The sequence below is a fragment of the Lonchura striata genome, chromosome 9 (genome assembly GCF_046129695.1).
Source record: "Lonchura striata isolate bLonStr1 chromosome 9, bLonStr1.mat, whole genome shotgun sequence".
Lineage (NCBI taxonomy): Eukaryota > Metazoa > Chordata > Aves > Passeriformes > Estrildidae > Lonchura > Lonchura striata.
In genome coordinates, this window is record NC_134611.1 from 23,533,737 (window position 1) to 23,557,257 (window position 23,521).

The 23,521-nt window shown below is 34.5% G+C and overlaps 1 protein-coding gene across 1 annotated transcript in view; it reads right to left on the reverse strand.

Moving 5' to 3' along the window:
- The window catches only part of COL11A1 (collagen type XI alpha 1 chain), a 130,106-nt gene that overhangs the window by 104,317 nt on the left and 2,268 nt on the right, over positions 1-23,521 (reverse strand). Inside the window, exons 3-5 of the mRNA XM_031505522.2 lie at positions 10,525-10,692; positions 7,056-7,269; positions 4,516-4,678 (exon numbers count right to left, since the gene is read on the reverse strand). Coding sequence (XP_031361382.2) covers positions 4,516-4,678; positions 7,056-7,269; positions 10,525-10,692 — 545 coding nt within the window. The remainder of the gene's footprint in view (positions 1-4,515; positions 4,679-7,055; positions 7,270-10,524; positions 10,693-23,521) is intronic.

Genomic DNA, 23,521 nt, shown 5'->3' on the forward strand with positions numbered 1-23,521 from the left:
AGTTTCTAGACAGCATAATTTTATTATTTTAAGATGCATTTATGGTTTATAATTTGCTTCCCATCATTTGTGTGCACCTGATGGTTACTACTTGCTGAATTCACTATCTTGTTTTTAACATCATATTGATTTCCATATTAACAAAGCACAATATCATGAAATCTCAGATTAACAATTATATTCAGGAATGAGCAGCAGGCAACTCCAAATTGGAATTTTCTCACATAAAACACACTAGATTTATAAAACACTTTAGATAATTTTTTCTTGCTTTTACAGCTAAACCAGAATCTTTCTGACAGCATCACTAAAAAAAAATGCCTCTTAGCTTTAGCACCAGCAGTTAAAGTTACCCAAGAATATTTTCTAGTTTGGATATACAAAATCAGTGAATTTGGGAGTGATTTATCTTGTTCTCAGGACACTAATTGGCCCTTTCCTTCTTTCAGTGATCTACGTGATCTCTGAACACCCAGTATGCTTATTTATTCAGAAATTATTGATCATCATAGAAAGGTTATGTCATGAGGTCATGTCACACCCATGAAAATGCATGCACTTAAAATTTGCCAGTGTGTTATAACATATTCTTGTGTTACTGCCAGAATCAGAACAGAGGACAGCTACCTAGAAAACAGAGGTTAATATTAAGAACAAAAATAAAAGAAAATAGAAATGGTCAAGAATTTAATTTAGTTAAATCTTGTATTACAAACTTAAAATAACACAATTAGAAAAAAAGAAGACTATTTGAGCCACTGGGATGTAAAGTTTTTTTAAAGTAAGTGTGGAACATTCCTCACAGGAACAATACTTGTTCTGAAGCTTATCAATGAATGATCCATGCAAATATGTTAGAGCAATATGACTGAAAGAGTATTCCTTTTTCAAAAGATACAATCAAGTCGTGTGGAGGACAGAATAATGTAATAATACCTATTTTGGACTCATTTGTATATAGTTGCTCTCAATGGGAACGAGCTACCTTAGAGATGCAATGGGGTTTGGTGCAGTTGTGTTCTGGTGCACACATTGGTACAAGACCAAAAAGAAACCATATCATCTTCAGTTACTAGGTCACTGAAGAATAAGAGTTCATTATATCTATCTACAGGTTATTATTTCCACATTTTAAATTTCCATTCAGTTTGAAGAGACTGAAGAATGCGCCACTGTTCTTATGACCAAGGCATTGGCTTATTATGAGAAAAATATCACTATTACCCAAGATAAGATGACCTCTCTGATGCATGGATACAATATTAATCCTTCTGACACTCTGAGTGAAAGGTAATTGTTTTTAGGGGCTTCCTAAGCTAACAAAGGATGCAACTGTCATATGAGAAGTCTGTAATAAACAGTTTTATGTCTTAAACAGTTAAATCTAATGTCATGACTAGACAACTTCTGGAATTTCCTGCCCACAAAATAAGATACATTGTGTTATGTGTATCTTCAGTGACTATTGTGGTCTCAAGGTACAGCAGGATTCATAACACAGAAAAATTAACAAGGAGACCTGTGAAATCACCAAAAGTCACCCTGAGCTGCCATGAATTAGAAAAACAGAACATTTAACACACAATCATGACACTTTCAAGCAGGGATAGATTTCAGGAAACAGCACCAAACTTTAGAAATTGTAGCACCAGTAGCTAAGGGATGGATAAATTCTTGTTAATAAAACAAAAAGAATGCTGTTGAGAGAGTAGAAAAACAGAAGACAAACTCAACAGGAACTAGATTATGTTATGTTTGGCCAGATTTAGGACAGAGGTCACTTGGCTCGTTCGCCCTAGAGAAGAAGAGACAGAGGTGAGACCTCATTGCAGTCTGCAACTTCCTCGAGAGGGAAAGAGGAGGGGCAGGCACTGATCTCTGCTCTGTGGTGACAGTGACAGGAGCCAAAGGAATGGCCTGGAGCTGTGCCAGGGGAGATTTAGACCGGGTATCAGGAAAAGGTTCTTACCCCCAAGGTGGTTGGGCACTGGGCTCATCTCCCTAGGGAAGTGGTGACAGCACCAAACCTGACAGAGCTCAAGAAGCATTTGGGCAATGCCCTCAGGGACATGGTGTGATTCCTGGGGTGTCCTGTGCAGGGCCAGGAGTTGGACTCAATGATCCTTGTTGAGTGCCTTCCAGCTCAGGGTATTCTATGATTCTATTATCCATTAAAAATGTATATGGCCCAGTATTTTTTAAACTTTGTGGTACATTGTCATTTTGAATGCACATTTTTACCTACAGATTGAGATAATTGAACACAGGTATAAATTATTCCATGGTGGCTGTATAGTAACAAGGAAAGCAGAAACCTATCCCAAAAGCAAGGATTGCAAGCTTCTAATTTGAGTAAGAGTTAAGACTCAATCTAAACTCCCACCAATTTCAAGAACAGCCTTGTAAGACTGTAGGGGATTTCCCTGAATAAAAAAGAAGAGAGGTGAACTCAGTTGAGTAAGAAAACCTAATCACTGAAGAAGTTCAGAAATGTATAGCGAGGCTAAAAAAGGTAGAAATGTTGCTGTTCTCAGTACTGAACCTTACGATTCAGCCTCTGAACTGACCTTACAGACAGCTGCACAATTTCTTTTATGAGTCCAAAGCCTCCTTCTTAGTGGGTCTCAGCTGGAATTTAAACACTGACTTGCCATGTCAGTGTACTATATGTCAGAAAAAAATCTGTCAGAGAACCAGCTACCACTACTTTCCTTTTTCCTCCTTCCTCAAGTGACAACACCCTCGGAGCAAAGCAATTTTAAGTCATTCCTACAAATTCTGTAAAGTTAAATCCTTGTATCCATTTTGACTTCATGTAGGTTTGACATGAAAAATGCAGGGTTATTTTTGATTTTCAACAATTAATCTGGTAATTCTGATTTAAATGCTAATTCCAATTTGCTAAGTTATGTCTTGATCCAACTTTACTGACTCTTTCAACAGTTGCACAAAAAAATAACTACATTCTACCAGATCCCTTCTCATCTTTTAAAGTAAATGATAAAATAAATATCTCTCTTTACACACATTTAATAAAAAATTATTTCCAAACAGATATGTACCATTATTTCAGCACCTCTGAAACTTCTGACAGATATTTTTATTTAATCATCGTGCTGAGTTAAACAAACCAATCATCAATATTTATCTATTGTGCATTTCCCTGCTTGAAAGCTTTTTAAATGGCTACAAACTTTGCAAAAACTAGACAGACCCTGTTGCTTTAGCTTCTATTATAATCTAAAATCACATAGAAAACACTAAAATAATAGTTCATCTAATTTATTTTTCTCTGAATTCTTTTTTACTTATGCATATTCACATTGCACACATTTTTGACAGTTTATTGTCAAACACAAATATTGAGGAAGCTGGTTTCTCGCCTAAAAAAGAAATAAAAATGAAAATTTAAAGTAATTATCCCATGAGAAGAGCAAAAAATCCTTGTCACATCCCAGACAGAGACAACTGTGGAATTCATCTTCAAACAGAAAATAATGTTTCTCAGGTGTGCAAACTGCATTGGGGACTACAGGCGAATTAGGCTGCAAATACCGAACATATCATACTGCTTGATCCACTAAATCACTCCAGAAATTTCCGTATTCAAAAGGCCCACAATTCATCATGTCCATGGAAAACAAAGATAACAATGCCACAATGTTACATTCAAAATTCCTATTTCCCCTCTTGATACTTATGCAGCTTCTCAAGCATACGTTCTGCTTAAAGCTAGGATTAAAACTGTGGACATTTATAGAGCACAGATGTTCTGTAGATGAAATAACTACCAATCTGTAATTTCTTATTTTTCATTTTTAATTTAATTTTTAATTTAATTTTTTCAATTTTAGCCATTGTATAACTATGTTATAAAAGAAGTTTCATAATTAGTCTGTAAAAATAATTATTGACATAAGAATTCTACCCAGAAAGGCCTCATGACTGGCATTTACTCTCTTCCTTAAAGACATTTTACTCTTCATATATGTACTTCTTGGCCAGTAAATGATGGAAACATATATGTCCTTATTGCCAAAGTATGTTCCATTTACTGGAAAGAGTAATAGGTGGGATAAACACTATAACAGATTCATATTACACAGGCAACTTTCCAGGTCCTTCTCCCCTGCTCTCAAATACTGTAAGCACACACTTATATCTGCAAATGTTTAAGAGATACAGAAAGAAAATGATACAGTATCATACGACACAACTTTCCCTGATTAATTCTCCCAAATATCTCAGGTATCTCAATATTAGGCAGAAAGACAAAAAAAGCAACTCCCTTCCAGATACAACAAATAGGGCAGAAAAATGCACTAAATCTTCCAACAATACTCCTCCCTGTTTTACTTCCCTTTTATTTCAGCCTATCCTAACAGGTTCTATAAATCAAAGTTTCTACATTATACCAGCATTTGACCTAGAAAATTATTCTTTTGCTTTGCACTAAGCACCTCACTCAATACAAAAAATTTTACTCAATACCATTTGTTCATTATTGATTTGTACCTCAAAAACTTCTTCATCCAGAATCCTGGTTCCAAAGACAGTGATGCCATTGGTGTCCACAACTGTTTTGTCACTTCGGTCAAGTGGTTTTGTAGCTTTTTTGTTACAGTCAACAATCATTGTAACACTCTTTTTCTCCACACTGATAGCTACTCGATGCCACCTATTAAAAAAAATCAATATAATTTGACTGTAATTTATGTTTTTAAAACTAGGTCATCATGTTCTTATCAAGTCAGTTTATAGGAGATGATGCACCAATTAATTCACGGATAAAATTTAAAATGTCTCCTTTTCTTTCTTACTTCTATACATACAAAAGTGTATGAAGTGTTTTGACTAGTTGCTGTATAGATTTTGTCCCTCAGCACAATGGGGTCTGATCCACAGCTGTGAACACCCTCTGTAAGGTGAAGCTCAAGCTGATGTTCTCTGCAGCTTTAACCAGAGAACATTACCAAACTCAAATTAGATGTCAGTGCGCAGTTTACATTTTAATAGATTGAACAATTTGACAGCAGATTCTTTTTTATGAATGTGTTTGATTTTCCAAACTACTTGTATAAATATAACTAACCCAGCAGGTTATTATTTACAATTTACAATTCATTATTTTTTCTGTGTGAAAACTATTGAAATTTTACCATGTTCTTTTACATATTTGAAGGTATTCCACAGCTATAGAGATTTGTCAAACACATACAAACAGTTTCAACATAGATAGTTTTCCAGATAAATATATTTACTTGACACTATTCCTGCAACAATAGCCTTGCCTACATAATATTCACCAGAAACTGAATGAAGTGATTCAGAGTACTGACAAATGACTTTAGTTTAGACACATTTGAGGATAAAGTTTTGTATGTTTTGCCCTACTCTAATTATGCTCTTTATGAGACTTTATGAATAATCATGACAGACTACAAAAATTTTGTGAGCCTCTCTGCTATGACAAATGTTTAAGAACAAAAGCAGACCACTGTAATCCACCATGTAGCAAAAGATTAAAGAATGTTTAATAGACCAGGGCAAAAAATGTAAAATATGTCATACTAATGATGGGTAAGAGGAAGGCTGGAATAAAATTATTTTAGTTGGCATTTGTGGCATTAGGGTTGCCTAAATCAGAGAGAAAGCTTAGATCATTGTTACAAAGAGTGTCTGTGTATCAAAAAGAACACCTTGAAGCTAATGGAATCTGACTGCTAAACAGTATCACTGAGCCAGAAGTATAATTCCATGTTTTCTCTGGAATGCTGTTAAACACTATCATTATAAAAGCAAACTGGCCATGCATCCTCAAGCACATTACACTGTTCACACTTTTTAAATATATCTCAGTTTGAGATGAATATTGTTGTCCTAGATCCTTCATAAAATAGCTGAGTCAGAAGAAAATTGTTGGCTTATCTTTTGTATAGAAGCTGAAAGCATAAAATCATAGCTCACTGTGCCTAGGATTGACTCCAGTTGATTTAGAAGTTGTATATTCTCAGTGTAGGAAATTGTACCAAACTAAGTTTGTTTTTATTTCTTCATTTCAGCCAGTTTATCAACATTTTAGATTAAATTTTATGTCAAAGCTTTGTTATTTAGCAAAATTCCATAAAAAATGCTGCTTTTTAAAAATCACTCCTTCTGCTAGGGAAATTAATCAAGTCTAGGTACCATCATATAATTTCATTGTCTGGTATAGTAATATAGGCCAAGCAGACATTTTTTTTTCTTTTTTTTTTTTTTCTTCTTTATTGCTTTATAAACATATTTCATTATAGTTCAATTTTTATCCTTCCTCAGTGAGTTGTGTTCTTTTGCTTTAGTAAAATTTATTTCTGTGTATCTCTGAAGACTGTGGTTGCTCTTCTTGGACTGCAGCACAGCAAATAAAATGCCTTTGAAAGAATGAATGTCCTTTTACAAGAACTAGAATGACATTCCCAGAGAATGATTGCTTGTCTACAAAGCTACAAAAAACTAACAACTACATTACTAATGCAAAAGATATTTGAGATTAATTTCTTTACTGAGGGTGCAGTATAAATCCTTATTCTTTCCTAATTTCCTTATACATAGGTATCTCAAGCTATTTTATTTATCTGCTGGTTTGGCTCTAGATAGGAGAAATTCTATGCTGTCTTGTCAACTTGTCTTCATGCTGCCTACCACCTTTAAGTGGACCAGACATTTCTTTTAGTAAGACTATTTCTTGAGACTTTTTGAAAACAGCATATTTGTATATTGCACAGGAAGAATGTTCATAGTTTAGTGAGGTTGGATTAATTTCTATGACTATTTCCTCACCCTTTATTTATAAAAATGGCAGATAAAGTGGTTTGCTTCATTTATAGCTGTATGCACTATTTGGATCTGGAATTGTATTCTGCTGCAAAGCTTCTCTAATTTTATACTACACAAGTTGAACTAGATAGAATCTATGTTACTGACATTTTTAAATATTTAAGGAAACTGTTTGTAAATAGATAATCACATATACAGTGGTCTGAAATACGTTCTTAATTTTAAAATTTTATACTTACTTGCCATCAGCAATGTTGACTGTTCTGAAAAGAGGATAGTCTTCTGGGGCAGGTTTTCCATTTTGGTCTTCGAATAGGAAGACAGGGGATCTACCTACTTCAACACCTACTTGCTGAATTCCTTGTTCATTGTAGATAGACAAAAGGAAAGACTGAATACCCTTTTTAGGTTTTACTGTCATTAATATTGAAAAATCTTCTGGAAAACCTCCACCTGTAAACAAAGTGATATATACAGCTATAAATTCAGAAAAGATGAAACAGTTTTTCCATTTTTTCTATAAGCACATAGGATCCAACATGCAAACTGCAGGGTTTTCTAAATCTCAAAAATGAGTACATAAAAATTATATTACTAGCATTTTCTGTGTCTTTTTTTCCCTTTCTGGTCTTACTTTGATTCCTGAGAGGTAAATCTTAATGGTTATTAAAAACATAACTTGTAAACCATACAATCACAGAATGGTTTGTGTTGAAAGGGACATTAAACTCATCTCGTGCCACCTCCTGCCATGGGGGAGATGCCACACACTAGACCAGGTTGCTCAGGGCCCTGTCCAAGCTGGCCTTGAACACTTTCAGGGTTGGGGCATCCACAACTTCTGTGGGCAACTTGTTCCAGTGCCTGATCAGTCTCTGAGTAAATAATTTCTTTGTAACATCCAATACTACTCCTCTTATTCTTTAAAGCCATTCCCCCTTGTCCTATTGCTATCTGCCCAAGTAAATAGTCCCTACCCCTGCTTTCTATAAGCCCCTTTGAGTACTGAAAGACTTCAGAAGTTACTGAAGGCTTAGAGGTTACTGAAAGCCACCTCCCTCCCCCAGCAGGGTATACTTAGAACCTTCTCCAGGCTGAACAAGCCCAGCTCTCTCAGCCTGTTTTTGTAGGAGATGTGCTCCAAATCTATTATGAATTCCTGTAATAACACAAAGTACGAAAGAACCATGGTAGTTTCACATTCACTGCAACCTTCTAATTTAAAAATGTGCACTACAATTTCACTCAACATAACAAGCATATGTGCCATAGCAAAGAAGACTCTCCAGTACTTCAGTAGCCCTTGATAACAATTTATTTTAGTTTCTTTCTCACAATATATGTTTGAGTCCTTCTGGAATTATATTGTGCATAACATTAACCAGTTTTCTTCAATAGGAGATTTAAGCAAAATTAAATAATATTATTTTCACTGATTCCCTGAGGCTTTCTTTTTGAAGTAGAGATGATGTATCAAACACTGTTTCCACCTTTAAAAATAAAAATAAACACCACAAAAGTAGATATAGTTTATAAAGGAAGTAGTGAAGTGCTTCTCCTGATGAGTCTTGTGGTAAATCTGCATTTCACTTGAAGGAAAACTCTATTAGGTTTAATAACAAACAAAGTATAAGGGTGAAATTCTAAAACTCAGAATATGCTCTGGACCCATGTAGCTTCAGCTGTAATTTGACAAGAAATAGATGAGAATCTAATTATAACATTGGCAATGAATATAACTTCAGTGTTCTGTGCATTAGAGTGGATAAAGTGTTCTTAAACATTTTATTATAATAGTAAAACAAGTTTTAATAATAATATCTTGTGGTTTTCTAATGAATTAAAGCATGTAAGAATTTATCAAACTCTGATTTTGGAATTTCTTCTTCTGAGAGAGAAAATAGAAGATTGTTTCCAAGACAGGTATTGTGGGAATGCTCCAAAGATTCTAGATTCTTCATTGAATACAAATTTTTACTTCTTGAATTACAATGTGTAAACAAAATGTGTAGAATTTCCCTTGCTCTTTAAATTACATACTACCCTTGTAAACCAGAACCCCGACTTACATTTTTATTTATCTGCTGCAATGATACTTTATATACTTTCTACTTCTTTCAAACTTTTTAATGGAAGCTTGTTGAAACATTGTAGTAACATAGACCATGTTTATACATCGTTTGGACATCTTATTTTGAAGGGATCAAAGTTCAACAGGTAGGAAACATTTACTTTGGTGAGTCACTGGTTAAATTTTTTCATGACAGGGTAAAGTACATTAAATTAAACTGTATCTTATACCTTCTAATGTCATATCAAATAGATGACAAAAAAATGGAAAAGAAAGAAGACTGTCAACACAGGCCAAAGAAACTATTAAAAAAGCAATGTGTACCTGCCCTATCTGCACTGTTAATCTGAAAGATATGTTGAAAGTGCTTAAGGGAGGTGATAATAATTCAGCTTGCCTTGGTATGTGCTCTTCAAACATGTAACACATAGGGGAAAGTGAACTCTTTAAGAAAGGTGACTGAAATCAAGTCATGTCTCAGTTCAGTAGTTTTTGTAATTGCTGCTATGACATAATATTCCCAATGTTTTATCTTGAATCTACTTTGGGTAATCAAAAGAAAATTTCTTCCAAACACAGATTTTAATGAACAAATCAAAAAAGAAATGACACTTTAATATGAAAACTATATATATTGCATTTAACATATAAAACTATATGCATATATAATTCTTGGACATATATCTGGAATAGTCTTCAAGGCCTTCTCAAATACTATTAAATTTCTTGACAATTGGAATGGTTCTATTTGAACAACAACTATGGATAACAATAAGAATTGGAGGGAAAATACCTAGAAAAATCTTTCTATGTATTTATTACAAAATAAAGCATGCTTGAGCCTTTTCTGGATCTGAATGATATCTATACAATTGCTACTCTAAAGGACCAAAAAAGGAAGTATTTTTCTTTGCCACTTCTAATCTATATGTATTCTGCATGACTTGCTCTAACACTACATGATGCGTCAAAACAGAAAATTTAAATCTTCGAAGATTTTGAGTTTTCATATTCTTACTAACATTTTCCTCAACAGTTTGAGTCAAGTGACAAGTGATAGTGAAATAATAGAATAAAAGTCTCCCTGTAACATCCAAAGAATCTTTCCCAAATTTTGACTATTTCATTTTAGAGAAATTTGAGAGAAGATGGAATCACAGCTACCCACAACTAGCCTTGTTTAGTCCCCCAAATACCCAGATATTCTGAGATAATTCTTACCAGATGTTACTTCTGGAAATGATTTTGCAATGGCCAACCACAACTCATTTCTCCCTCTGCAGCATTACTCCAGGAAGCACAACTGCTCTTAAATGCACTACTGAAACAGGCAGAGCCTTGCCAAAGCCACCAAATAAGGTTTTCATAAGATAGCATCATGAAAGAACAGGTAATATGACTTACAAGTCAATTCCAGCAGTGACAGAATTTGATGAAGAGCTTTATAACTGAAGCCAATAAAACCTGAATTATTTGGTGGATAGAGCCCATCCTGCCATTCATATGCAGGCCCAAATCTGGGGGATAAGAGGAGTGTTTTGTGCTACTGATGTTGGACTACATGCTACGCTTTAGAGAACATAAAAACATATGCAGCAATGTAATGTACAAAAGTAACAGCTTTCTGCCAATCTTACCTGGGTAAAGCTGCTTTGTTGGGGCACTCAGCTGTGCAGTTTTTGAAACCCTGTAAGCAACATCTGATCCTTTGGAATTCCTTCTGTTTGTGCAAAATCCTGCTGTTCTTGTTACTCCTTCTGGAGAATTGTGAAATTCTAATGCTTTTAGCACATCAACGGGTTCAGCTGACAAAGTTAAAAAAAAAAGAAAAACAACAAGAAGAATTATTTATATTGCATCTCTGTGGCATGCAGCCTCAAAAAATCTTTTATTTGCAAACATATATGTCTAATCAGAGCAGTAACTGCATCCTATTTTGGCTTACTGCACATTGCTCCTACATCCTAATTATTTTAAAAGGATTATTCTTTTTTAAATATGTAAGAGTTCATCCCATCCAATGTGCTTTTTATGATCAGATTTTTCAAACTACTTGACTACACACTGAAAATCACCAACTGAAAATGCTGAGGATCTTGCTGGTTGAAACTTCCAGTACATTATTTTAATGAGTGACTTCTGAGAAGTGGAATTGATCTTCAAAGTTTGCACAAAACTTTCAGAAGCATTCAGCTGCTAATAATCTGCTACCACAAAATTGCCTGATGCTAACATTAAAATATATTATGATTACACATAACTGATTTTTCAGACACAAAGGAATAAGGAAGCAGCTAAATTAATTTCACATGCAAGTTAGAGAAAGAAAAATGTACCTGCTGTGTCTGCAAGGACTAAACGAGCAGAATTGCAGTCTTTCATTATTTCCAAGTTAAAATGCAAATTTATACTTTAGAGACCAAGTACAATGAGATTGCATTGTGCTCAGTGTCTAACAATCTAAAACTGAAATCCAGAGCTGTTATAGCACTGATATTGATGCAAATTAAAACAAACAAAACAGCATGCATACATATGTAAAGCCAACAAAAAGCCTTAATATATAAAAGTTCTCCATGGCAAAAGGACAAAGTACTGAATGGACAAGCACTTCAAGAGGGGCAGTGAGAGAAAACAGTTAGCATATTGCACATCTTTTCTCCTAGGAAAAATTAAGATGCTCATTCTAATACTCCCTACAAATCATGCCTTTTTTAATGCTTTTTTTTTTGAGTGGAAACAGAATTTCAATAGACTTTTTTTTTCACTTGGACTATTCCACAGTTTTTATCTTGGCAAACTCATAACCACTTTATTTGGGAACGCAAAGTTTTAAATTACTTTCAATGTTAAAGCTGAGAAATGAGCTTGGTAAATCTGACTTCACATCTTTGAACTACACAGTGGCATTAACTACAGCTGATTTATTGTCTGTTATTCATTTTATATGTCAACAAATATCAACTTAAAGTTCAAAATTCACTGCCTGTGAATATTCAACTATTTAAATAAGTATTTGCACAGATGTGAACAAAGTTAAGTTTAACTAGCTCATCCTATTCATCTCCTGACAGTGCCAAATATAAAAACTCAACTCTAGTTAAACCAGTATTTGTTTTCTCAGTCAGCCTAGAATGCACATAACTTCTTCTTTCTTAAAATATATTCACAAGAAGCTGCTTGTGAACTTTAAAAATTTTTCTTCACATCTCGCGATTTTTCATTTTCTTTCCTAACTGGATCATCATTGTATTATTAAACATAAACCAAATATCCAATGTTTGTTGCAAGCTAACACATTGGGAATTAATGTTATAATACACACCTGAATTTACTTAAAGTCCACATACATGGAAAATTCAAGAAATTATGTTAAAACAGTCTCAAAAGAAAAGTTTCAATAGCATGAAAACACTATGGTATTAGTCTAACTTCTCTGTTGAATACTGAAAAAATCATTTTAATGGATATAATGTATTTTCTATAGGTGTTCCACACAGTTCTGAAGAAATTACTATACATACTGAAGGAACATTCCGAAGGAACCACCACACACTTTTTCTAGTAACCGACGGCTATCTTTGATGTACCTTTATTAATTTCAAGCAGTGATGTGGAGCCAGTCACCAGAAATATTAGTACAAATTTCAATTCACTGTGTAAGTCAACCACTGCTACATTCCTTTATCCTTTGCTCTTTTCTATAATTTTTAACAGATTCTTCATTATTTTTTTAGAATAATGGTTTTTCTTTGCCTGGCTGCCTGGGAGACTATTCACCCATAAACAAGATTATTCATTACTCCCTGTTAGTTCTGCTGCTAAAAAACTTCCAGACAAGAAACAGAATAATAATAGGACAATCTTCAAACCACAAATTCCAAATAATAAGAACAAACTTTCTGCTAATAATCCACAGTTGTCTATTCATTTATTTCCACAAACTGTGATTCACAAAACATAAAATAGCAGGACTAGTCAGTTTAAAATAATTACTAGAAATGTTGTGTGGTCCACAAACTAAGATATCAGCTTGTATTTATATGGGGCAACATTAATGTAACCCATATATTGACAGGTCAGGAATCTTTCATGAGACCTTCCTTATGGTTCATAAAACAGGTTACCTATATGATTTTACCTTTCCCCAATAGTTTTCTCAAAAAGTAAGGAAAAATGCAGATTAATGATATATGATGTAATGCTTTGGTATCCTTCCAATTTGATGCCAATATTTCAGATGGCAAGGAAATAAATAAGAATCATGCAAACAGATCTATTCATCAGTTCTTGGGATGGAGTTAATTCTCCTTAAGAAACTTGGACATCAGCTTTGAAAACTCAACTCTGTTTGCCAGGGCAAATTTGACAAAATACAAGATCCTGACCCAGAAAGCAGGTCCCTTACATAGATGTTTATGGCCATGTTGCACTGCTGCTTGAAGGATACCTCTTGCAAGAGGTGTGAACATGCCAGATGATACCACAAGACAACTGTGAGAAGAAGCCTGTGTTCATCAGGGCAAGCCTGCAGTTTGCAATCAAAATGCAAATTTCTACTCTGCTACTTTTGCAGAAGACTACTCTTCTCACTAATGACTATAGTGCAAAGCTCAACATATGTCCTTTGTTCAGAAGAGTTCAGAGAGACATGTGCAGCTCTCACTGCCATTGAAAGACTGTACAGCAATGGCCAAAGCAGAAATGCTTAAAAATACCAGGATTTCTGGAATGGCAAAAGCGAATTCTAAAAATCAGAATTGTGTGAGATGGGAACCTGAGCGTTCCAGCACCTTTCAAGATACCAAATGATTAATCATTTGACTCCATCATAAGGTCCTGTATTCTCAAATATAAAGAAGGTAAAACACACACACACAAAAAATTAGTGGTGTCACATCTCAAGACCCAAAATTACTTGTAACTTTAAAACTGTAGAGTCAAATTTTGGTCTTCATTACTGTGGTATAATGGAAGTAAACCCATAGATCCATACACAGTGAGTTTTCCATATTTACATTGGTATGGATCAGAACATTTGATCCAGAGAATTTCATATTAAATGTAACTTTAAAGCCGTATTTACTCTTCCTTTCCCTTTAGCTTTCTTCCATTAGGAAACTTATGAAAAAAAATCAGAATATCTCTCCTGGAAATTAAAAGGATTCACTGAAGTTAAGTAGTTGTAAACTGGATGTTAGATCACACTTCTACATTGCCAGATCAGGAGAGTATCAAATATCAAATACATGAGGGAAGCTTAATGTGTTTTCTGTTTACTAGGAGAGAAAGAAAATGCATGTAAAAATTTACTTCCAGTTTTAGTTAGCATTTCCAAGTCTAGATCTCATCTACACACAATGATGTATTTGTTTTAAAGGCTGTGACAATGCTTTCTATTCTATTAATTCATAACCCTATATTGTAAAAATAGAATGTCATTAAAGATTTGGAAAGTCTGTAGAAATCTAGACTCCATTATTATCATATAATCACAGTTGAAAATATCATAGCTTTCATTCACTCCGCAATATCTCAACTGAAACAGAATCTATGATATATAATTTTTAATAATACTGATAAAACACATATGGATCAAATTCTGGTCCCTTTATATTGCAGTACACCTAACAATTACTACCATTGCTGAGTGTGGTATCATCTGGAGTTAAGCAGCATCTGGTGAAAACAGCAGATTCATTTCTGACATGCCCTAATGTCACAAAACAACATTCATTATTCAAGTTCAGAGGACTTGCTTCCTTCACTTAGACTTCCTGACATTTGAGCTGGAATCTATTACACAACATGGCTCTGCCTTTCTCTTGGTGGAAACTGTCCATGGAGGAGGTTCCCAAGTACCATAACAATACAAGTTATGACAGTAGAGAAAGGAGGGGCTGAGAAACTGTAAAGGAGGGCAGAAAATGAAGTCCTTTGGACACACAGCCCGTACTCATGATTTATTCACTGTGTGACATCAAGCCTTCTTCTTTTAAGGATAACCCCAGTTTTCCATAAAGAAATGCTTAGCAATTCCTCATCTCCCTGGGGAACACTTGTAGATGATCACACAACCTTACAAGAAAAGGACAAGCTGTAACATATGCAAGAAAATTTTGATTGGAATGGTCATGTCTGGTTCATTACTTTTGGATTTATTGAAATGTAGACAGTAATTAAATGAATGGTACTTAATCATATCTTAGTTTATAAAATATATATCCTGTCTATAACTGAGATCATGGTGAAATTAGTACCTTAGTAAAAGGCAATAAAATTCCTTATTTCTTTTTCAGCAGCCACCATGAAATTTCTGCATTGTGACAAAGCCTATCTGACCTCACACAGGCAAACTGCACAGAACCCAAAAAGGATGAATCAACACTGCATCTAATGGCAGCAATATCATCTTTGGAATTATACCAGCTGCAATCATGTTGAATAAAAGAGCAAAATATATACATATTATCATTCTAGCTACAATAACTTTTAAAGCTTAATTATCTTTATGTTAGTGACTTTTCAGTATTGAAAATGTTTTGATCTACAACATGCGTTTTACAAAGTTTTACTAAGATCAATTTAGTGAGTGACATTACTGAAAGTGTATGTAAATGTTAGGTCATTAACACATACTGAAAATAGACTGTACTGTTTCACCTAGGTAGAATGTTCGGTCCTGTATCACCCTAAGTAGCTAATGTGTATGTGTCAATAAATTGACACTTAAACATATGAAAAACCTGATTTCTGTTTCTTAGTATACATATCATCTTCCAATCACAGTATCTTACTAGTAATTTAGGACTGCTGAAGTCACAATTAAATTGACAAATTCTGTACCATATTATTTTCATTCAAATAAACTGCCATGAACACTTTATTACTGGAAATTTTTTTCAGAAGAAATAAATTACTGCATCCTTGTGCTTTTTCAGAAATTTTTTTTGACCCACCTGGGCTAGCTGGCTATCAGACAGGTTTCTAACCTAAGGTACAGCTGCATTAAGAAGCAGTTTATGTGCCAGTTCCATGAATGGCTGCAATTCCACACTAGTGTGCATCTCACACAGTATTTCATGTCTTACTCAGATCTGAAGAGGTCAAACATTTAGAGTGATCCTATCCCAGCTGTATGCAGTGGTCCTCAGCAGACCTTGAACACATACAAATTGGAAATCTATTATATTTAGAGTTTGGTCTGTTAACTCCTAGATGTTAGTCTCTTAATTTTATGAGAAAGCACAGGCACAATGATCCTTCCCTACTTAAAGACAGTGTTTACTTACATAATTTACAAGATGCTTCCAGATTGCTTATTTTGAATGCAAGCAATACCAAAACACAAAGGGGAAAAAAAAGAGGCAGCATTCTTTACTATACAGATATACCTTAGCAAACCAAGGGCACAACTCTGTGTTTGCTGTACTGTTAATACCTATAAGTAACTTTGCCTTTCCTTCTTTTTGAAACAGCAAAAAGTACTTTTAAACAGTATTACATGTTTTTCTGACATAATAAACAGATAACTGCTTGAGTTCCCATAATTCTTCATTAATGATTTTTTATTTTTTTAATGATGTGAAAGTGAAAATTTGCCAGTGTTCACAAAGAGCCTTTAAGAGTTACAATCAATAACTACTAATTAGGGGAGATACAACCCTAGAGTAGAAAAGAGCCTAAATTTCCCCAGTACAAAGAATTATATGAGAAATTTAGGAAGACAGATGTTTTTAAGTTACTATTATTTTACTTCATATTTTTCCATGGAAATAGGCTACATTCTGCCAGTAATCTGTTCCAATGGAACCACTGCAAAAACTAAAACTTAAAGAGCTTTGAAACGTTAATCTTCAGTTCTAAATGGAGTGTTTTCTCAAAGTTTAGTCCAGTTTTATGTCACTGTAACAGATCATTTAAAATCTACAAGCTGTGATGGCCTGGTAGGCTAAAATGTGTCTATTTGGTGAGGTCTAATGAAGGGACTCCTTATATTTGTGGGCAAGATTTTCAAAAGAGGCCAACTCTAGTTGGATTTCTAGGTATATATTTAAGGACCTAAGTAGAAGGTACTGACTGCACCACAGATTTTTGAAACCATGCTACCTATTAAAGACATAATAACCTATTGTTGTTTAGTTTAGTTACTTTTCTTCAAACTTTGAATCTTTATAACTCTAAGAGCTTATTCTGAGGACATTCCTTGTATTCTATAGGTGAGTAAGGATAAACACTTCTATGATGAAAGTTTCTAACTGACACTCATTAAATGGTCCAAGACGTAATGAATGTTAGAGGTCTTCACCTCTTTTTTAACAGCAGCATTAGAATCTGAATTTGATGAACTGATTGTTGACTTTTAGGATACAAAATATGTCCCATCAATTACTAGAAAACTATGCCATTTCTAATGTGGTAAGAATATTTCTGCTCTTATTTTTACTCTTGGACACTTTTACTTATTGTGGGCAGTTATGCTGGATATCCTTTAAAAACAGAAATACATATAATATGATTATCTACACAATTTAATGTGTTTTTCTTCTGTTAGGTATTCATACAGAACATCCAAAAGCATGTTAAGTCCAACAGCTTCACTGAGATTTGCACTTCTTACAAAGGCCTCTACTGCCTTCCCATTGCAGGGTCTAGTCTCTGTATCCCAAGCAAGGATTCCCTGCAATTCAGCCATGGGTGACTAAGCAGCAGAAAAGGATCAGGCACTCTTCTGTCCTCACCATTTCCTACAGGCCAGCTCTGGACAGAGCTGCCCTTCTCACAGGCTTCTGGGCTTGGCAGTCTGAGAACCGCCTGCCTCCCAACTCTGCTGAGAACCCAGCCCTGTAATAGACCTGTTCTGGGAACCAGCATCAAAGTGTTGGTTCTGCACTGTCCTTTGCGAAGGTTCCAATATTTTTCATAGATGGACGTTATAGAGCTGGATAAAACCAACTCTCTGTTTTATGGGCTGCAAAAATGAGTTACAGAGCATCTTCAAGGTACAAAAATGAAACCAATTAAGTTGCCTAATTACATAGTGCTCCTCAAAATTAAGCTGTTTTTTTTCCTAGGAATCTGAATACAAATCTATGAGATTCAATGAATGTATGTTGAATATATATACTTCTAGGAACATACTTTAAGTTGTTTTACCTGTTAAGAATTTTCCTACATGAATTTCCTAGATGAATTATGTAATTGGAATCTTGATTGGTGACATTTTTAGAAATAGGTGTTTTTGCAGTCCTTTCATATTTAATGCTTACAAGAACTAGAGATTATCCAGATGCATACAGGAATTCTTTAAATAGCCTAGGACTGACTATTTCACCAACAAAGGCTTCTATGAAACTGCTCAGAAATGGCTACTTCTGTTTCTACACCAGTAATCTGGAAATTTTTCATTGACTTCCTATGCTGCAAAGTCTATTAAATACATTATAGTATTTCAAAGGCTATACAGATAGTCTAGGTGTGTACAGGAGGCATTTTGAACCTCACCAACTATGAACTATATCTCACTTTGAAGACCATCCTATAACACTCATACAGTACAAACCAAAACCCCAAAAAACACAATCCCCCACCACTTATATCCTATAGTGAAACCAGCGGAAAGCTTGTCTAGGTACAGCTTTGCATTTGGATCTTTAGCAAAATTAGCTTGTAGGCTGATTTATTTACTGGCCATATTCAGAAAAAAAAAAAAAAAAGAATAATTATTCTAAGTTTTCATTACATTGCATAATTCTGAAGTGGAACCTAAATTTTGAGGCTTTTTATCTTAATGTATGTCATTACAAAATACAACTTTTGTGTTGTTCAGAACCCTCTTGAGACTGGATAGACTCTGCTTTATGACTTGTTTAGCAGCATTGGCTGCCATCAAGCACTAATGACCTGATGGTGATTCCATAAAAGGTCTCACTTGCTATCCCCAGACGATTTGGCTTGTTCATCATCTGTGCAGACCTGTATTGATCCATTATTTTAGAATACTTTAACATCTGTCCCATATTTCTATGGACTTTTTCCTTATTTTGCACCACAAATCTTTTAGGACTGCATTCCAAGAGCCCAACTATATTGAGCCTCTGCTAAATATTAAAAAAGTTCTTTATGTACAGATGCAGACACAGTAGTTTCAGCTGTGAAAATCAGCAAAACGAGTATTACATTCTTGAGTGTCATGTTTCTATTACCATATAAAAAGAGACACAGTCTAAAAATGGTCCACACCACAAGAAGAGACAAGGTGTTCCCTCAGCAATTAAACATGAAAGAAACTGAGTCCACTTCAAAGTTTTGTCATCAAGGTATTTATTGAGAAATAATTCAAATAAGAGTTCAAAAATATCTTCCAATAAATGGGAGTTTTCAAATATGGAATATTTGAACATCTTTCAGCTTTAAGCATAGACTACAGCCAAGGACAAGATTTAGAAATTATGCCATTTAATATAATCCTATTTAACTTGATAGAGAAACAACTTGTACAACTAAAATCTTTCACCATATTTTCCCTGATATCAAAGGTATCATGTCTCTTGTGAGAGCAATGCAAGGAAATCAGATTCAGTTCTGTATCCTACCAATATTACCAGGAATTCCTCTTAAGCAGACACCAAGGTGGTAAATTCTTGAACTATCTATTAACTGTGAATGTTTGATAATCTATCAGATTACTGTATCGTTTGAGTAAGGTAAGGTACACAGGTAAGGGACAGAGTAGGTAGCACATAGTCTATTTTAAAAATGTTACCTTAATTTGACTTACTACTAAATTAATTCTATCATCGACAAAGCTTAGCTGACAGTGACATTATTTATAGCAGGATCAGGATCTAAGTTGCTTTTTATTCATCTTTCATAATCCATCTTTCAGTCTGGTTTGCAGCAAACACTCTGGTTCTATAATATAAGCTCTGCCAAATACCTTCTATTTCACACAATGTGTACATTAACACTTGGACTTGCAGTGAAGTCCCAGACCTGAAATTCACAAAGGTTTTTACAGTCCCTTATGTGTGCTAATGTGCTAAAAAGAATTTAAGTTCTGCCAGATTCTACTACTATTGTAATAACCAGGTCAACAATTAATCCTTACATTTACAGTCTGTAAACTTGGTATTTTATACTAAGTAGAACAGTTATAAACCCTTGCAATAGGCGTGTGTGTTAACCTAATTCCTTTTACGCCACTGTTCTCTATTGTGTCCATCCAGCGGGCAAATCTCTATCACTGCATGAGACTTCACATTCTTAGAACATTAAAGATTTCTTCCAAACTCTGCTTAATTTATTCCCCCCTATTATCAACAAATACTCAGAACAATGATAAATTAACAAATGCTAGGAGGATTTCTTCTGAAAAGAAGCAGAATGCTCTACAGAGAAAAGCAACTTCTTAATCTTGCTGGCAGATGGAAACCCTACTGTTCACCACTGTACAAAACAAATCCGGGAAAGACATAATTGCTCCAGTGTGTTTTAGGTATAACCTTAGCAGTTATGTCATGGCTCTTTTAGTATGCTGCAACTGTGTCAGAATTAAGGGTTCTCTTTGGGGGAGATCAAGTAACTTGTGGCATGACAGTTGTAAAAACAAGTATGACAACTTTTTTCCTACATTTTATATCTGCTGCAGACACAAATTTTATAAACAATTGGGAGCTTTGGGGGTGGGTTGCTTTTAATGTTTTTGGGGTTTTTGTTTTTGGGGTTTTTTTGGGGTTTTTTGGTGTTTTTTGTTTGTTTGTTTTTGTTTTGGTTTTTTTTTTAGTAATCAAAACAAAAGGTAGCAGCAGGAAAATTTTTATATCAAAAATATTTTTTTCTGAATGTCATTTCAATTAGAGGTACTAGGGAAGAGATTATTTCAAGCCAAACACACAGAGTATTTGTGCCCCTATATACAGTTAAAGTTGTTAAGATATACACCAAACTGAAGTTGAAAAACTTCTTTCCTGCAGAGATAGGAGACATAGTTTCCTGCAGCCTGAATAGTCCTTTCTCGGATCCATGTGAGGTCTCCATCTAAATTCAGTGCAAAGATACACATTCTAGACAATTAACAACACATACCAGTCATTTTTTTCTGGGTCTGATGTCTGCAGCTGAAGTTGAAATAATTATTTTATCTTAGAAACAATTAAGAAATCAAAAGTACATAGCAAAACAGACATATACATGCAGGTGTCCCTTGCACTATTCTGGGAAAATTGGACCACTTCACCTGCTGATCCTTGGGACTCACAAAAACTTCAGCTAGGACCATCAGCTGCACTTAGGGAAATCACCCTTTGATTTATTCATTTTTGCTAACTTTGGGAATAGCAATCTGAGAAATGCACATAGATTATCACACAAGACGATAGTTTTCAATCTTAAAAGTTAACTGATCAGTTAAAATCAAAAGTACTTTACATCACATCTTTCTGAGAAGAAATTCATATTTTCTAGTTTAAAACACCATTTTCTACAGGTTTAGACTAGCTGGATACGTTCAAGAGTTTTCATTCAACAAACAGATCCATATCTTCCTTACTAAGCAAATAAAAATAAATGGCAATGTTAAGTGTACATCCACAAAGAAAACTCTCTTGCCATCAGTAATTGGCCCAGTTCTGCATTCCTTCTGCACCTAGAAGTCCCACTACTTTCCAAGCCTGTGTGTGGGAAGCACAAGGAACCTTTATATTTCCTAAGATGACAGCAAGAAGTATCTATTTACTTTAGAAACAAATCTGCTCATCGCTTACACAGAAGGTCCAAAGTTTTCTATATATAGGTTCATAGCCTCATTTTCAGTAAGACTTCTTAAATCTTTTTTTAACACAGATTAAGAGCAAGATTTCCATTTGCTTGGAAAATCTTATAAATAATAAAAAGCTTGAATTTTCATTTCTTGCCCATGAAATTTAAATCAGCATCACAATAGTGCATTGATGTCAATCCCTTACAAAAATTTATAGTGTTGAAGCAATGCCATTTTGACTAAATGAGTTTATTCATTCCTAACACATTACTAACAGCTTTAGTATTAAAGGTGAGGAAGGGGAAAGGAAATCAAAGGATATCTTTAAAAATACTGAATTTTGTTTACTTTAGCCAAGTCCTAAAGCAAAAACATTTTCTGAAAAGAGCTACTTAAGAGCTGGTGGGCACTGAGCTGACCAAGTATGAGTCACTGCATTTCCCATGCAGTTGATTCTCACTTCTGTAACTTTTTCTGTGTAAAGAATTAACTCAAAAACCCAAACACTTCTTTGCACATTATTTCTTACAAGTATGAAAGACACCTCATACTACTCTATTTTTTTTGTTGTTAAATAAAAGAACTTCAAAAAAAGTCAAGAATTTTAGGAATCTGTTGAGGTTTTTCTACATGGAATGGTTTCTGTTGTCTTTAAAAAGTCACTGCTACATGATTAACACTTTGTTTGAATACACCATGTAATTTTCTTTTCAAAGAGATGGTTTATGAAAGAACATTGAAGAACATTAGATTTAAAAGAGTTTAAAACAGCAACTAATATTTGCCCAGCATTCATATTTTATCCAGCATATTAATTTAGTCATATTGTTTACCTGCCATTTATGCTATTTTATTTAATTCCTTGGTATTTTCCCCCTCTAATTTTCAAATAGGCATCATTATGTCTTGTGTTATCTTTTAACTACTTTTAATAAGATTAGAATGCATAACAGATGATTCAGAAATAAGTCCCTTGTACTCTGTTAGAGAAATTAGGTCAAATTCTAGTCCCTCTGTGGTCAATGGAAAAACTCTGACTGACTTCAATAACAGATCAAGCCCTGAACACACAGCTCCCTGTAGTTCCTAAGCAAATAGCACACTGTATCCCAGAAAAGGTCAAGAACTAAGTTATTTTCTGAATGCTTCTACAAAGAATAAGAAGCCTGCAGTTCTATATTTCTGAAATGTCCTTTATCCAGAAGACTAGAAGACTATCAATACAGCCTTTTAGTTTTGAATAAAGTTACCACAACCAAATGCCTGCCTAATGTTGCTGAATACAAACCAGTAAGTATCAGTTCTGTTGATTTTAGTGTAAGTTCTGTTGATTTTTCCTGTGCTGTTTGGGTTTAGATTTTCTTTTAACTTGCCATTTCCATCCAACTTATTATGTAAACATAGTCTACATAACCCCTACTTAATTTAGTCCGTTCTACTGTGAAAAGTAGCATAAGAAATCGATCATGCCTTTGAGGACGTTATTTTTCTTGAAGAAGTTTAGTTTCCACATGGTAACCGAGTAGCCGAATTCTTGAAGCTCTGCGAGGTTAATTCACCCTGGTGTAACTCCAGCGAGTCCGTGGAATTGCAAGAGGGATGAAATCTGACCCTTCCAGTCCCGATCAGAAACCGGGCCAGCAGGGGGCAGGAGCCCTGATTGATCTGACACCGTCAAAGTTGTGCCCAGGTATAAAGGCTTGAATGGAACTGATCACCTTTCCCTGCTCCCTCTAGGACGCCTATTGATTCTGGATTCAGATCGAGAAATACCTCGTTAAAATAATAAATACATAAAAATGTAAACCTTTCATTTACTATAGTTAAGCCCCTTCATTGATGTCAGACCCATAGAAAAATAAAAACTTCAGTCC